At 26.4% G+C, this 17,430-nt stretch overlaps 1 protein-coding gene across 10 annotated transcripts; it reads right to left on the bottom strand.

Annotated features, from left to right (window-relative positions):
* Window positions 1–888: 888 nt before the first annotated feature.
* On the bottom strand, window positions 889–17,420 carry LOC114132835 (kinesin-like protein unc-104). 10 transcript variants are annotated; one of them, XM_050198692.1, is made up of 37 exons: window positions 17,266–17,420; window positions 16,838–17,028; window positions 16,603–16,700; window positions 10,390–10,634; window positions 10,125–10,248; window positions 9,223–9,305; window positions 9,084–9,162; window positions 8,828–8,997; window positions 8,588–8,766; window positions 8,197–8,452; window positions 7,692–7,849; window positions 7,489–7,628; window positions 7,360–7,395; window positions 7,034–7,147; window positions 6,833–6,966; window positions 6,462–6,774; window positions 6,343–6,402; window positions 6,075–6,277; window positions 5,886–6,000; window positions 5,650–5,822; window positions 5,419–5,588; window positions 5,202–5,345; window positions 4,742–4,998; window positions 4,510–4,662; window positions 4,277–4,448; window positions 4,108–4,198; window positions 3,931–4,052; window positions 3,703–3,854; window positions 3,261–3,646; window positions 3,005–3,194; window positions 2,643–2,866; window positions 2,400–2,579; window positions 2,213–2,316; window positions 1,911–2,133; window positions 1,655–1,791; window positions 1,127–1,239; window positions 889–1,067 (listed from the first exon to the last, which is right to left on the bottom strand). In XM_050198692.1, the coding sequence occupies exons 5-37, from the start codon at window positions 10,222–10,224 to the stop codon at window positions 1,045–1,047; spliced, it is 5,154 nt and encodes a 1,717-aa protein (XP_050054649.1). In that variant the 5' UTR covers window positions 10,225–10,248; window positions 10,390–10,634; window positions 16,603–16,700; window positions 16,838–17,028; window positions 17,266–17,420; the 3' UTR covers window positions 889–1,044. The 10 variants fall into 10 exon arrangements, with proteins under 10 accessions (XP_050054649.1, XP_050054644.1, XP_050054647.1 ...); XM_050198687.1 differs by having other exon boundaries at window positions 1,138–1,239; XM_050198690.1 differs by having other exon boundaries at window positions 1,138–1,239; window positions 3,014–3,194.
* Window positions 17,421–17,430: the final 10 nt, after the last annotated feature.

Genomic DNA, 17,430 nt, shown 5'->3' with positions numbered 1-17,430 from the left:
TATTTGTATAATTTTAACCAGATGTTTGTAATTTTTACTTTTATTTTTAACTTTAGACAACTCAACGATTAAATTCTACTTATATAATATTATGAATGCTTGAGAAAATACATATCATCAGCTATAATTATTTTGTCATAATAATTATATTAACACAGAAGCTATGTTATTTTACAATTAGGAAACTTTTAATATTTAAAACAAAAGCACCCATATCGACCACAACCCTTAATTCCACATTTATAATATTTATTATAATAATTTACATAACTTTATTTATAATATTATAATAGCCTATAGGTCAGAGAAAGGAAAATATTAAATAAGTTACCAAATAGAAGACACAGTAGTTGATATTGGTTTCACCAGCTATAAATCAAGAAAATATTTTCTTCTTAAATTATTAAGGTTTTTTTTTAGGTTGAATAATATTTATAGTTCAACAACAAAACTTATTAATTTTTTCAAACTTTATTTCATAAATAATTTAATAGTATGCATTTAAACATAATAAATAATAATATAATATATATTTGACTAGAGCAAAGGATTAATCTTATTTTGCATTTAATTACAAACAAAATATTGTATGTATACAGCAAATGTTACAAAAAAAAAATATCACAATAATGATTGAAGAAATAATAAAAATAGTATTATTTGATCATTTATGCTTTTAACTTTGTATCGGTATAAAAAAATAAGAGATAAGAAAGACCGATAATTATACAGTATTGAATAGACTATTTCACAACCTTTGTTTTAAAATTTTAAATGTATTAAACCTTTTTTTAAAAGCAATCATACGTGTTTGGCAGCATAATAAAATAAAGCGCAACAATTCAATGGCACATTACTAAATGGTATATCGTAAAACAACAGTGCTGGTATTTAAATGTGATTAAATTTAACATTTAAGGACATACACAAACAAATATACACATAGGTATAATAAAAAGTATGCATAAACTTTTGATATTTTCTTTTAATGTGTGTCAATTGGATTGGACACAAATGCAGGCTTTTGATTTTGTCCATTTGGCATTATTTGCCGTGATGTTTTAGACCTAAAAAACATTTGAGTAAACGTTACAATATTGTGCATAAAACTATTAATAATACCTACTAATAACATACCGAATTTGACCGGCTAAAAGAGGGTTTATGGCATACAGCCATTCATATACTTCTTTGTCTAATAGTGTTTGCATTAAATAGCCCCTATGCTTGGTGACAACACTAAATGTAAAATAAAATATTCATGTTAACATTTTTTTTTAACAAAAAAAATTATAATTTACTTATTTAATTTTTAACCTTAATGTCTTCTATATTAAACTTGAATAATTAAATATTCAGAACATGTATAAATAACATGTATGATGTATGTATTAGTAATAATTATTAGAGATTACCATTATAAATTTAGAATTTCAATATTATTATAAATTTGAAACTAGAATTTTTGTATTTCCTTTTTTTTTCCATTAATATAAAATACATATATTATGTACTGTCATTTTGTTATTAGACTTTACTAACTTAAGATAGTTGAAAATTTTTAAATAAAAAAAATTTTGTATTCATAGCACTATTTTTAATTTCAGATAAATAAATATTATATATTAAATTAACTAAAATGTAAATACATTACCTGAATGAATTTGGTACTTTGACCATAGCTAATTGATCTTCAGAATATTCAACTTGAGCTGTAGTTAAGTTGATCAATGCCCTTTCTACGGGATCTTTTTCATCTCTAAATATAAATACATACGGACGTCTCACAGTCTGAAAATTAATAAACATTAAAATTATGCAACAAAATCATAACAACAATTGATTATTTTTACTATAAAATATGTTTTTTTTATATTCAAATATATTCAATTATTAGAAAAAATATTTACCACCCATCGTTTTTTCCATCCATTAGTTTTATGTTCTAATATGTTCAAATAACCTTTCCTCGAAACTACTGGGCTAATTCTTATCTCTTCAACTTCTGGCACATAAAGCACGAGTTGTGGTTCAGATGTTGATGAATGAGAAGAAATCATAACATCTTGATTGAGGTAAATGGAGTCACTCATATTTATACCACGTTGAAAACTGCGGTCCGGGGAGAATAATCTAAAATCAAAAATTTAAAAAAAAATGTTTATAGTAATAAATAAAATACAATTTAATAAAAATAATATAGTTTTTATACTCATGATTTGAAATGGTAACACAGCTTGATGAATGACTGATATTTGAATCAGTTTTATCATCAGTTGGAGTAAGTACATTAATGTAAGATGGTAATAAATTTTCCTACAAAAAAGAGGAAAGTTTATTATATTTTAATATTACTTAATTCATTTAAAATAGAATAGTATTTAATTATATAAGTATACTTTAGATGGTATTCTTCCTTGAATAAGCTTGATACATTTAGTAGCCAAGAATCTTTCTCTCTCATTCATCTGCCAAGGCTCATAAACACTGGGGTCGATATTGCGCAATGCCACAGGGCTAGGTGGTCTCATTATATCTTTAGTGGAACTTGATGCTTTGGCTATTATGTTACAAACCTCCTATGATACATATGATTTATAATACAAAATATAAGCTAATATGGACAGGTATAGATGAAATACCTTTTCAGATTTGGTGATTGGTACTTTGTCAAGACCTAGCCGTTCTCTAAGAAGAATCATGTGTCGAGTGCGGCCAACTTCTTCAAGTCTGGTGAGTTTCTCTAGTTCCCATTGGTGATCAAATATTAAACTGTCACCACGTGGTTTCCAACCTTCAAGATTTTCTTCACCTCGGACATATGTAGAACTTGTATCCAAAACACGTCTTTGGCGTCTTTGGACACCTATACAAAATATTACAAACAACATCTACCATAAAAAATTTCTAAAATGGAAGAAACTTTAACTACAAAATCTACAAGCCAACAACTCTTGTGGTTTCTAGTGTTTCTACTGCATTTTTCTTTTGTCACGAAAACTACCTGGACTACCTGCTTCTGAAGCTCTTTTCAGCACAAGTTCGTAAATTCCAGATAACCGATTTGCTTCACTGTTTTTGTAATTGCCACTGAATAGATGTTTTAAAGATCTAGGTCCTGTACGTGCATCTCTACCATAGATAACCATGCTTAAGTCCTTGGTAATTATTGCTGGACATCCACAGTTTTCCAACTAAAATGTATTATCAATTAATTCATTTAAATTCAATTCTCAATTTATTTAATTATTAATTATTGCCTCTAAATAAGCTGATATAGTCATAAAAATATGTTCTCCTCCAGTAGATATTCTATTAAGAAGTATGGAATTGTGTAATGAACTATCCCATGCTGCTTCAAAACGAAACATACAACGATCTTCACCAGGTATTTCAAGGTATTCTCCAGGGAATAGACCAAGCGAGAGTACTGAATTGTCTGTATCATCATCTTCTGATTGAGGTATATTGCGAATACGACCCACAACTAGTTCCCGTATTTCTTTCCAACGTAATTCTGGAGCAGTTTCATGTACTATTGTAATACGTATGCGACGTTGTAAACCTTGATGTAGCATAAACAATCCACGGCATGGTAGATCTTCACTATGATCAACCACACACGGTACATAATCCCCATCAGGACCTAATACATATATTTTATTTTATTAAAACGATTCATTAATTATTTAAGTAACTTACCAAGTTCACATATTTCAAACCAAACCAATAAATCATACTTGGCATGTATGTGTGATGTGCACAATGAAGGCAATACTCCAAATTTTGGGGATCGTACTGGTAAACTAATTGGTATTGATGGAGGTAACATTCTTCTTGGAGGCTGTCGAACACTAGAATATGATAAAATAATATATTATAATTTTATTTCATATTCTCAATTCTAACTAAACATTTAATTAAACATACAAAGTACTATCTTGCTTAGCATCATTGTGAAGAGGGTGTTTTTGATAATGTCCAAAAACTTCAAACACAATTGGCTGTGTCTTTATATATTCTACAAATGATTTAGTAACAGGAACAGTAATCTATAATAAAAATAACATATTATTTTATGAAACATTTTATAAATTAAATACTTACATTTTGTACATGGTAAAACCCAACAGGAGTGCCTTTACCACAATTTTTCACAGGCTCGGTAGAAAATGCATCATCATGTCTATGCAAGAAACTAAAAATAAAAAAATATAAGTTATGATTAATTAAATAATTTTTAAAATATTGGATAGCTATTTAAACTTTAAATTACTTGAATTGACAAAAAATATCAGCATATTCGTCGGGAACACCGACAGCTTGTAATAAAGTAACTCTAAACGTAAAATCTTTACTAATCAACAAGTGACTTGGAAGTTCTTCATCTTTAATTTCAGAGGATACCGAACTATCTCCATGACCACTATCTCCATCAGCTTCAATTTCTAAAATGATTTCTCAACAATTATAATTTTAAGTAGACAATATAAAAATTATATTTAGTACCATCGCTTTTGTTGCTGCTACTTTTCCCCGTGACAATCCTTTCAATAATATCAGTATTTTTTTTTCCAGACAATCGACCTAACAGATCTTTGTCATTAAAAGAAATCTTTGCAAATTGTCTTACTCCACAAGAGTTATCAGAAGTCTCATCTTCTATAATTTTATATATTTTATAAATTATTATTTGAATGTAACTAAAAATTATTATATTATAATACTTAATATTATATACCTGAAACTGCTTGTATAGCAACACGTAGGTAACCTTTAACATCACCTTTTTCATTAACGATAGATACTTTATGTATTAAGGGCACAGGATACATAAGATTGCTCAAATAGATAAACGCTCTACCAATAAGTCTAAACCATGGAAATCTATCATAAAATGGATCTCCACCTGTAATTGCTTCTATATTAAAGTCAGGTGATGTAGGTGATATTTCAGCTTCGTTTTGATACATTTCTCGCATAAGTTCTAATCTTTGTCTATAAATAAACAAAATAAATAAATAAAAATGTTTAGTATTGTAGCAATATCTCAATAATTTTGATATCATAAAATATTTATAGAAAATTGACAATTTATGCAGGGATAATTAGCCGATAATTAGCCTAATATTTTCTCGAAAGAAGCATGTCTGACAAACCACTTAAACCTTATGCATAGGACTTATATAGGGAACACTAACCTTGAGGGTATCAAATAGGAGAAAGACTTGTTAGGGGTGCAGGCAGTCAGACATTGGAAAAAATCATCCTTGAACTCACAAGGTGATTTCTGGGGACTTTCAATATCCCCATTATATATTTGGCGCATAAGATCCAACCTTGTTCTAACACAAAGATAAGCGTTAGAATTACCCCACCTTATAACCTAATAAATATGAGTAACTCGCAAATACTCACTTCAATTTATCTAAAGTCCAATAATGAGTGGCACCGTTCTTTGTATCAAGTACTTCTATTGCAACATATGTACGAGGAAACGGTCTATCTATATCATCATCATCGGTCAAGAAGTCCAGAGGTAATGGAGAATATAGAGTATCTGTTAATAACGTAAATTGAAATTGAACCTGAAAAATAAAACAAATAAATTATACTAATTATATTATTAAATTTATCAAAATTTTATACCTTTTTCTTTAATTCGACTGATATAGCATTGGCTTCTTTCAAAAAGACAGCATTTCCCCATAAATCATCCCGTAATGATGTAAATTGATGATATTTCCATTTACGACAGGTTGTCAAAACTAATTGATATTCTTTGTCAGTCCAATTGCATTCAGCATCAAACAATGGATTAACTAAAATTGTAATTTAAAATAATTTATCATACTAAAACATTTATATTAAACTGTATTGTGTACCAAAAATATCTTCTTCTTGAACAAAATCATCTGGAGTATAAGAACTGTACATTGACATGGTCATACTTTGTTCTTCAACTTGTTTCTGAAGTGCATCTATTCTAGCCTCATAATTCTATAATTAGGAATATAAAAATGAAAATATTAGAATTTTTATTAACTATTTTTTTAATTTCATATTTTTATCACTTTGCGTTGTTCTTCAAATATTTGATCTGCCGTTTCTTTATCTTTCTTGAACTGTTCTTCAAGAGCATTTAGCTTAAGTTTCATATCTTGTTTCAGATCTATTCCTTGTTTTTCTAGTAATTCAATTTGTGCAAAGTTCCAATCAACATACTCACTATTAATTGGAGTTTCAGCAGGAGAACTTTTTTCTGGTTTAGATGCGACTAAAATATAATTGTATATAATATAATCCAGAAACACCTTAATTACAAATTAATATTTCAATTACTTTCTTTAATGTTTTCGGCTGTTACTTCTATCTTGTTCTTATGTTCTCTTCGTTCTCTAACTAAACATAATAAATTTTAAAAAAATTCTGCTACATGAATGATATATTTATCAGTTTACCTTGTTCTGGATGATTAAATCTGAAAACATGATTTTTTCCGAGAATTACTCTTGAACCTGTTTTCAATACAATAGGATCTGTGAGTTCTCGTCCATTTACATAACATAAGGCACCTTTTATCGGTATTAAAGTAACAACACCATTAGAATTTTCAAATCGACAATGTTCACGTTGTATATATGAACCACACAATCGAATATCTTGAGTGATTTTAGATTCTGCAGATCCAACACGTGTTACACCCTCTTTGATGTAATATATAAGACATTCAGACATAAATGGATCTTCGTTTAGGTTGACTAAATGTGGAGTCTTAATAAACAACAAGCAATATTAATTGATTACCAAATAAAAATTGAGCCAATTTTACTTTTTGTGGAGAAAATACTCCAACTGTATCACCATCTTCTTTAACCGCTACTCCCATTTCAGCAAATACAGCTTCCCTTTGAATTCGTATTTCTTCAGTACGTTTTAATTTTTCTTCCCATGTTTCATTAAGTTCTTTTATACAAAAAAAATAAAACAGTTAAATTATATACAATATTGAATAATGAAAATATTTTTATACCAGCAATCAATTTTTCACTAGCTTGAAGTTGGTCAACAGCCTCTTCAGCAATCATAGATGAAGGAATATTCGGTTTTTCATCACCGTCCTTCAGCATTTTGACTCCATCATCTCCTAAAAATAAATAAAAAATCATTATAAATGTACAATTAAATGTATGTTTAAAATGATGCAGATAATGGTAGCTAAGCGCAATTATTATTATTTTAGTTTTTTATTATAGAGAATTTAAGTATGAGTAATTATACAATGTATAATATATGTCAAAGCCAAGCGAGCTTTATAGAAATAGGTCACTGAAAGCATGAGAGGCGACCCCTACTTACGGTTTTCTTTAAGTTTCCCATAAACCATTTTACCACCTGATTTTCATAAAAATAAAAACCACTATCACCAAACTAATTAAGTTAAATACTTAATTTGGTACTTCTAATAACAAATATTAAAAAATATACCTTCTTGTACTACAATTCCTTCAGCTTTTAATAAGTCTCGAAGTCTTTGAATTTCTTCTTTGAGTTCACGGATAAGTTTAGCATTAGCATCTTCATTAACAATAGCTTTGCATACTATTTGTTTTGCTCGATCAGCATACCTACAATAAAATATAACATAGATCAATAAAAACTATTACAAATTAATATTATTAATAGCTTGCCGTAGAGTAGATAATGTTTCGTCATAATTAATATCTGCAGGACTAATAGCAGCAATCATTGCAGTCTTAGAGTTTCCCCCAAGATTCTCTCTTAAAAGCCAAGTTAGAACAGAATCACGATATGGAATAAAATCTCCTTTTTTCTTTTTTTTAGAAGCCTAGTTTAATGAAATAAAAATGTACAAATAATTTCGAGTAAACATGAACAAAAATACTTACTGACTATTAGCCATTTGAAAGTGAAAAATATGAAAAATCAAATATAATGATTAATTATAATTATAATTTTAGAAAAATTAAAATAATACAATCCTAATATTTTTAAATACATTTTAATGTACTACAAGTAGTTTGACTTAAAAAATAAATTACTTCTTTATATTGGTAAAATTATTGCAAAATAATAATATAATATACATAAATATGATGTTCATTAATGTACACAATGTATTGTAGTCATTAAAATATATTTAGTTACATATATATAAATCATTCGCATACATACCATTTCAGCTAATCCAGATATAACCTTTCCTAGAGTAGTTAAACTTTTGTTAATATTAGCACCTTCTTTAAGTCTAGTTCCTTTTGCACCAGTTGAATCTGCTCTTTCTGAACCAGCCAAATCAACCAATGATATTTTACTAACTTTTTCAGTAGTTAACTGAGTCATTTCATCTAATCGTTTTTGAGTAAAAAATATGGTAAAAACTGCATGGGAACGACTAGATGTTTCATTCATATTTGTTGCTGCAACTGTTCTGATAGAAATAAATAAAAAAAAAAAGAAATACATACAAAATTATTGTTAAGCATTAATAAAAGAAAAAAGACATAAATTAAATTATTTAATACTTTATACCTTTTAAAGATTTTAAACATGTCAAAATGTTTACCTGGCTTTGTTGCCTTCGTCTATGAGATCATGGATGTTTTGGTAAGTAGTAACAGCAAGTTTTGATAAATCTTCTACATAAGGTCCTAATAAAGGATGTTCACGAACTCGAAGATTACCTTTATTTTTAGGATTTAACAGATCGCGAACACGTTCACAGTATATTTCCATGTAACTAACCTGAAATTAAAATAAATATTTGAAGCTATAAATACAACTTTTTAAATTTAACATGTTTAACCTCAACAGAGTATTGTAATTCATCACTGGTAGTTGATCTAATCCTGTGAAATAAATCTTTGCAAATTAATGGTATTATGCCTTCTTGACCTTCTTCTTCTTGTCGTCCCATCATAGTATATGATTTTCCAGCTCCTGTTTGGCCATATGCAAATATGCAAACATTGTACCCTTAAATAATTCAAACAACTATAGATTAGCAAAAGATATAATAATAGTAAAAATAATAGTTAGAAGTAAAACAATATTAAATATACCTTCAAAAGCATGCTGTAACATTTCTTCACCGATGTCTCTATACACCATAGTCTGGGATGCAAAATTTGGATCTGAAGGCTAAAATAAAGGAATATTGAATTTTATTTAATCAATAATAGAAATAATTTTATGACTTACATTTTGAGACCAATAAGAATAGTCAAAATTAAAGCTTTTTGTTGCATCTTTAACATTAGGTGGGAGTTTCGGATTCGTTATAGCTGCAATAATAAAAACGTACAAATAAACATTAATTGGATCTTTGCTACACAATTAACTATTTAAATTATTATTATTATTATTATTATTTGAAATTCTTATTATTGAAGATAAACATTTTAAATATGATGGTTTTAGAAAGCTTATTTATAAATTTTTAAAAAGATATTGTAAGATACCTGAAATGAATCCTTTTTTTCAAAACTATGTCTTAAATTAATGGATCTCATAAGTTTACACAAATAATATACATATTGTATTTAAATGAATATCAAAAATAAAAGGTTGCATAGAAATACATATTTTATATTTTTAACTAAAATAACTTTTTATGTTATTTAATAATAATTAAATATACTACCGCAAAAATATTAGATCAATTTAAAATTCATTGCTTACTAATAAAATATTAATTTGATTTACGTAGATATCTATTTATTAATAGACACATATATATAATATATATAATGGTGTGTTTGCCCCTCCCTTCATTACAAAAATATATTTTACTTATATATTAAAAGTTTAAATTTGTAATTTACATTAGTTATGATTTTTACCTCACCCTCCCTCTAAAAAATGTTTTCTGTAAACGATGTATCTAGGTACCTATTTATTTATACTATTATAATATTTTTATTACTCGATAAATAAAAGCATGAAGTTCTTAGATTTTTTTTTTTTTAATGTTTAATTGATAACAATATTTATGATTGAAATTTAATATAAATTATTTATAGATATAACAAATCGCTTCTCAATACATACAGGGAGGAGCTAATTATTTTTTATCTTTAAATTTTGAAAGTTTTAAAACTTACATGTAGTGTATCCAGCCATTTCTATAATGCATTTACAATCCCTTGATGTCTCTCGATTGTTAAAAGGCCGTACTCGAACGGCTACTTTTACTGAAGACATGTTTGACGCCTTTTATAATCGTACCTATAAAATGTGATATTATTTAAATAATATTTTTCCTACCCTATAAGGCTATAAAATAGATAGGTGTACATTGTATAAAAAATAAAAATTTTTTTTAATTAAAACAAGTTTGACTAGGTAGGTACATGAATAATAAATTACCTTTAATTTAAATATCACAACATAGGTAGTGAAAATTTCCGACCTACAAACACGAACTCATCAGCATCCACCAGTAAACTACTTGTGTATATCCCTTAAGTTGCGCCTGTGCATGGCCGAAGAAAGCAAGGGTGAAAATCAATAATAGGGATGTCGGGCGGAGGTTGAAGGGTGACGTCATTTCTAGGCTTCCGCCCACTCAGTATGTAGCTGCAGGACTAGGGCAATGGATTAATGTCAAAACTCTATAATAAAAACATAGACGTAAAAATATATTAAAAAATATTGAGTATTTTAAGTGCATTAAAAAGTAACTTTGATACACAAATTATTTTTGTTTTGATAACATTATTAGGTATTGGAGAATATTTATTTTATAAAACCTTTTGCTAAATATCAAGGACAGAGGTGTAAAAATAAAGTCGGGGAGGCAATCGTATTAAAGGGAGGTCGATACCAGTCTGTGTGGCGCCTAGGAAATGGCTTGCTGCTTGTTCGTAAGACCTACCCACCGCATAAAATGTTATCATGAAACAGACATGCATATGCACCGGAGACTGTTAAATTTGATAAATATTTAAGTTTAAGTAGTTGTTGTATACCTAAGAGTACATCCGATATTGTATGTAATATTATTAATTAATGATTTATGAATTATAATATTAATTCATGTACCGGGTGATTCTTTTACCAAATAATAATTTTCATTTTAAAAATCTATAAAGTTTTTAAAGATATTTCTTTTATATAATTTCCAGTTAAAATAAAACAACATTAAAAAACTTCTATATTTTCTAATATTATTCATCTTCTTACTATTTTGAACGACAACATACATGTTTAATTTCATTTTTAAATACTATAGCGTTCTACCAAAAAATCAAAATTCGAAGAGTATAGTTTTTGAGTTATAACAGTATACATACTATATAAATCAGAGTATTAGATAGATATAAACATTTCGTTGGGTATTCCCGTAACACTTCAATCCATTCACCAAGACATCAGAGCTTTATATATACTTATAACTTAAAAAATACTCGACAAAATTGTAATTTTTATGTAAAGAAATATTTTAAAAAATATTCTGCTCCCGAAAATGAAATTAAAAAACGTACGTTGTTATTCAAAATAGTAAGAAACTTAAAAATGTTGTTTTATTTCAACTGGATATTATCTAAAAAATAATAATTTTAAAAACGTTGGGTGATAGATTTTGAAATAATGAGTGTTATTCGATAAAAGAATCACTTCGTATAATATAATAGGTACAATTAAACACAAATTATTACAAATCAATAATAAAAAAAAATATTAAATTTATGAGATGTTTTTTTCATTTTTTTTTTATTACAATAATATTTAAAATTTAAATAAAACAAGTACATTTTATTTTGACTTTATTTAGTGATTGTATTTTTTATTTATGTTAAAAATGTATTTTTCGCGCTTTGAGTAGAAAATCTGCTATGACATCATCGAATTTTATTGTTGAAACCAATGCATTCTCTGTAGATTAATGAGTAAGCGAGTTTAATTTTTATTTTATTTCGTTGTTGATATTTATACCATGTTATCTTCAATGAATTTCTCGACTTACTGAAGACATTTTTTTCATTTTAAAATATAATCTACTAGCTGTATAAATCTTATCATTTTAATTAAAATAATAACAATCCATTGTACAAGCAATAAAGGTGTCCTATATACATGGCATAAATTATTATTATTATTAGATAATCAATGGTTAACCTGACGCTTAAAACATCAAAATGGCAGTATAAATCAGGTGATTATATTTAATTATGGACCACTTATTACTTCAAAAACTATTAATATTTTTTAAATATTTCTTTCATAATTTTTTTTTTCTTTTAAACGAATATTAGTCTTTATAAAAAATACAATAGGTAATAAGTAATAAATGTAATACAATAAATTACGGATTAAGTGGAGGGAGAGTTCAGTAATGCTAATTCAACATGAAAGATTTTTATTATGTTTTTTCCTCCAATTATATGAATAGGTAGGAGAACGCGTGACCAATTATACGCTTTAAACGACGGGGAGGATTACCCGGGAGTCTGAGAAGAGAGATTTGATATTAGGATATTTAGGATATTAACGGCTAAAATGTATTGGAGTGAAATTTTTTATAGCGAGTGGAAGCAAGAAGAGAAAAAGCAGGAATTTTGAGATCTTTAAAAGCGTTTTGTAGCTAGCTTACTCCGATGCTTTAGTTAATAAACGTAAGTTTATAGACTGGAAGGATTGAAATCATTTTTGATTTGAGACTAGTCAATCACCGGATTTTAATGTCATAAATCATTGCAAGACGAATAGATGTTTGTAGAGAAGAATAATTGTATATATTATGAGTTTAATCAGTTTAATGATAAATATATTTTAACACATATTATATATTTATTAGATATTTTATTTATTTATGTAAATTGTTTACATCAGATTTTTTCCTTCCCAATAATTTTTATCTTACGAGCATTCATACAACATAATACATAAAATTGAATTGTATAATGATTCCTTGGCGCAACAATGGGTGCTTTGAGGTGCTATAGTATAACACTAGGTTAATGTAGCATCTCAGATTGGAAAATTCCAAATTCCAAATTTTAAAAATAAAATTTTTTTATTTATTTTATAATTATCATTATATTTGCGTCAGATTTACAGTTGAACCGTCAACAATTACGAGAGTTTTAAAACTAAATAAATATAAACGGGTTGTCACGTCATATCTTAATATCTTATGTTTATCAGGACAATAGGTGAGAAATAAAAATATAATTGATGTAGTGGATGGCTACAAGTTAAATTTTAGAATAGATTGTACAGTAGGAGTAGTTATTTATTTACCTATTCATTTAATAACAATAAAATATAAGCCAGATAAAAAACATTCATGAAAATTAAAAGTTACATAGAAAACAATTTTATAATTTGAGAAAAATAAATTTTTTTTTTTATAGTTCTCAAAATTAGACACATTTTTGTAACTATTATGTAACAAAAGTTAGAATATATCCAGTATAGCAGAATCATCAGAATTATTACCCGATGAAAATTATAAATAGTGTGTGGAAACTTAAATAGTAATCAGTAACACAGAGGGAAATACAATTAAGTCAAGAATAGAATATCAAATGTTATTCTAAGTGTAACAGCTTGTAACTGTAGATACCTATTGAGTAAACCTAGAATATAGAGTAGGTAAGTCACAATAATTACTTTTATAATTATAGTAAGCAGAAATTATAGAATCTTGTATTAAATTTTCAATCCTTAGCTACTTAGACAAAATTTTAAATCTTTTTAACTACAAAATTATTTGCAAATATTCATGATTTTGGCTATAATTTTATCAATATTTGAATATAAAATGCTAATAAAAAAAAATTGTTCCTAGGTATTCTTATAATTTTTAAATCACTATACGACTTACTCATGAGGAATTTTATGTTAAATTTCCAAGTATTTTAACTAAGCAAAAAATTTTATCGAAATTTATAAAAAAAAACAAAAAACGAGTAGGTACCTATTTCAAATGATTATAAATAGCCTTAAAATAAGCAAAATATTTTGAAAATCAAATTATGTAAAAAAAAAATGCAAATATAAATAACTGGTAAAATGTTCAAGTATCTACGGACTACGACATGTAAGTACTGTCTTTTTGAATAATAAGAAATATTTAAAATTGTTATCGTTACGCGATTTCGTATAAACTTTTATAAAATATGTAGACGATCATAATATTTTTTCCTATAATGACGCTTTTTTTTTTACTTGAGTTTTCTCTATAGCGTTTGAATGAAAACTTATGGAAAACTTTGTGTTGAATTTTTTAACCTTCGAAATATACACTAAAAATGTTATGCATTTTCAACCACAAAATTATTTGCAATTTTTCTCGATTTTGACATATTTCGTAAACATTTGAACTTTAAACGCTAATAAAAAAAAAATTGTGATACGATTTTTGAATTTTTTTTTTTTAAGCTACAATATGAACAACTTATAAGAAACTTTGAAATAAGTTTTCAAGTTTTTTTATGAGCATTCAAATTTTTTTTTATCGACATTTAAAAAAAAATGTTGTGGTTTTTCCCGATTTTTTTGAAAACTATAGGAAACTGTTTACTTTTGATCTGTATAATGCACTAAGGATATTCAATTTTTCATCGGAAATCACCCCTGAAGTTTTTAATTGAAGCATTATTTCGACAAGTTATAGTGTACACAGATTACTAAATACTGATACAAAACAAAAAAAAAAACATACATCATTGTAAAATCGATAGGTACATTCATCACTCCGTGTATAGTTAAAAATATAAGAAATAGTAGGATACAGTGAAGTACTAATAGAGGAATGTACGATGATAGGTAACTCAACATAATACAAATAAGTAATAACTGGTTTCTTAAAATATTAATGGAAAGTTCCAAAGAATGGAAGAAGTACTTTGATAGGTAGTCCATAACCATATTTGAAGACAGGATGTACAAAAGTGTGAATATTATGAAATTAAAATTGACGATGGAAATGATATTTAGTAAGAAAGTACCGAAAGGAGTATGAAAGTTATAAAAGATATGAAAAGTAAATTATGAGTGTTATTTAATATAAGCGTGTACCAAAGTCAGGCGTTGAGCACTTATCAATTCTTTTTTTTATATCAGTTATTATATTAGTTATACCTACATAATAATATACGCACGGTAACCAAAGCTTTAACTTGTAGATATAATTTATATCTTTTATTTTTAATTACCTAGTTGGAACATATGATCAAATTACCAGTCGTTTAATATTATTTTGCAATCATCATCAATAATCTAAGTTGAATAACTTATTATTTACATTTGAACAAACAAGTTTTTAAATTTATATTTTTATCTATAGTAAAAAGTAACTTTTAATTAAAGTTACTATTTTAAACAAACTAACTTTCAACTACCTAAATTAAAAATTTGGAAAATTTTAGAAACTAACTTATATTCTAACTTAATCTATTTTTTTTTTAATGTATATAAGTAACTCAACTTGAACTTGTTGAAAAAAAAGACTAACTCACTAACTTGCCTATCTTTGGAATAGGTTCAAGTACTTATTAACGGTGGTACAAAGAATGGTGATTTTAAGAATGATGTTAAAAATTGGATTATTATGAATGGAGTATCAGGTATATTAACTGACGAAATTTTGTTGAGTTTAAAAAGTAGTTTTTATAAAACAATTATGGAGCCAATTATATTATATGGATTGGACATATTATGCCGAGTATTAGGCAGTGGACTATAAAACAAAAGAGGGTTAAAATCTTAAGGTAAATGGAATGACTATGGGGGATAAAACATTAAAATCATTCTAACTAGTCTTGACATGATTTACCTTACAAATTAACCATTTACAAAATATATATTTTCTGATATAACTCTTAGAGATTGAAATGATGTTTGGTTAAAGGTTGCATAGTAGTATTGCATATAACGTGGAAAATATGGAGGTCAAAGGCCTCACTTTAGTTTATGGTCCAATATAAATATTACAAAACAAACATTTGATCAAAGTTTTTTTTATAACAGATTAGATGTTACTCTACAACTATCATATTCATATTATTTAATAAATAATAATAAAAATATTGATATATATTTCTATTATTGAACTTCATAAACCTCCAAGTTCTTGATTATTCCGAACTGGATTTAAAACTATTATGATAACATTATTAATAACTAATATAAGTAGATAACTAACATTTTATACAGAAATAAAGTAAGAAATAAGCGAAAAAGTCATCTTGGAAAATATAGAAAATCAATGACAATAAATAAACATCAATCCTTGCCTTTTTTAAATTCTCTCTATTACAAAAACTTTGTATAATGAAGGAATTCTTTTAATCCCTTTAAATTGGTTAAAAAGAGTTTTCACTGTATGTTAATTATTAGATTTTTCCAACTCATTGTACTGTTTAACAAATAAAAAAAAAATGTTTGAAATTTCTTGTGAAATATGTATTTAATTAGTTCTAAGAACCTACTAAAGAACTACTAGTTGGATTGCATATTCTCATACTAAAGAAACAAAAGTTAATATTATAATTATAAGATAATGATTACATTTTATTAATTTAGCTAAAATTATAGTTACTAGTTCTAACGTTTAATATTGTATTTTCTTACATCTAGTTGACTTGCTTTTATGGCACATTTTCTAGCACATCAGTATTCACAGAAATCTTTATCTATTAGAGTAACAGTATCAATGCTACTCATAATTTCTGTAAAAGAAAGTATTACAAGAAAATATTTATGTAATCTAATAATTTATTTAATAAAATCTAATGGGTGAGTTCTTAAAATAATAAAAAAATATTTATTAATTTTAATATCCATTGTTTGTATTATAAAATTTTACCTTTTGTAAAAATAAAAAATGATTTTGAACTGCAATTATAATTGTTTGTCTAATAATCAAGGATTTGTTGTAATTACTTGCATAAGATTTACTAGACAAAAAAAATGTATGATTTGTCATTGTTCATTACTGATGATGCTCCCACAACTTAAATGTTTTATGATTTTGAACTTTTGTAAATCTATTTCCAGCTAAAATAATAAATAATATGTATGTACTATAACCATATAAGACATAAGCAGAACATAAAATTTTTTTCTAATAGGTGTCATACTCTATGAAAATCATAATTAAATGATCTTCACAAAATTATATGAATCATGGTATTTTAGATTTTGCAAAATCATTACGTCTGTCGTCTAACTTACTGCTTGAAACCACATTTGTCTAGATTATTATAGATGGATGAGTATCATAGCGGCTATTACCTGTTATTTAGTGGATGAGATCGTACTATTCATATATCATATTATATTATCTTATAAAAATCTTGAATATGATTTCATTTGTCATGCGCCGGACAAAGTATTTGTTATTGTGAATAAAAAATTAATACTATATTTTTTAACATAATCAGTAGTCACTAATCACTA

Source organism: Aphis gossypii, chromosome 1, assembly GCF_020184175.1.
Source record: "Aphis gossypii isolate Hap1 chromosome 1, ASM2018417v2, whole genome shotgun sequence".
Classification (NCBI taxonomy): domain Eukaryota; kingdom Metazoa; phylum Arthropoda; class Insecta; order Hemiptera; family Aphididae; genus Aphis; species Aphis gossypii.
Note: the sequence above shows the minus strand (reverse complement) of the source record. Positions and strands in the feature narration are given on the sequence as shown.

Coding starts and splice junctions, on each gene's coding strand:
- LOC114132835 (XM_050198687.1), bottom strand. CDS start 10,224: ATGTCTTCAGTAAAAGTAGCCGTTCGAGTACGGCCTTTTAACAATCGA. Junction 9,163..9,222: donor ATTCTTATTGGTCTCAAAAT/GTAAGTCATAAA, acceptor CCTTTATTTTAG/CCTTCAGATCCAAATTTTGC. Junction 2,134..2,212: donor GTTACCATTTCAAATCATGA/GTATAAAAACTA, acceptor TTTTGATTTTAG/ATTATTCTCCCCGGACCGCA.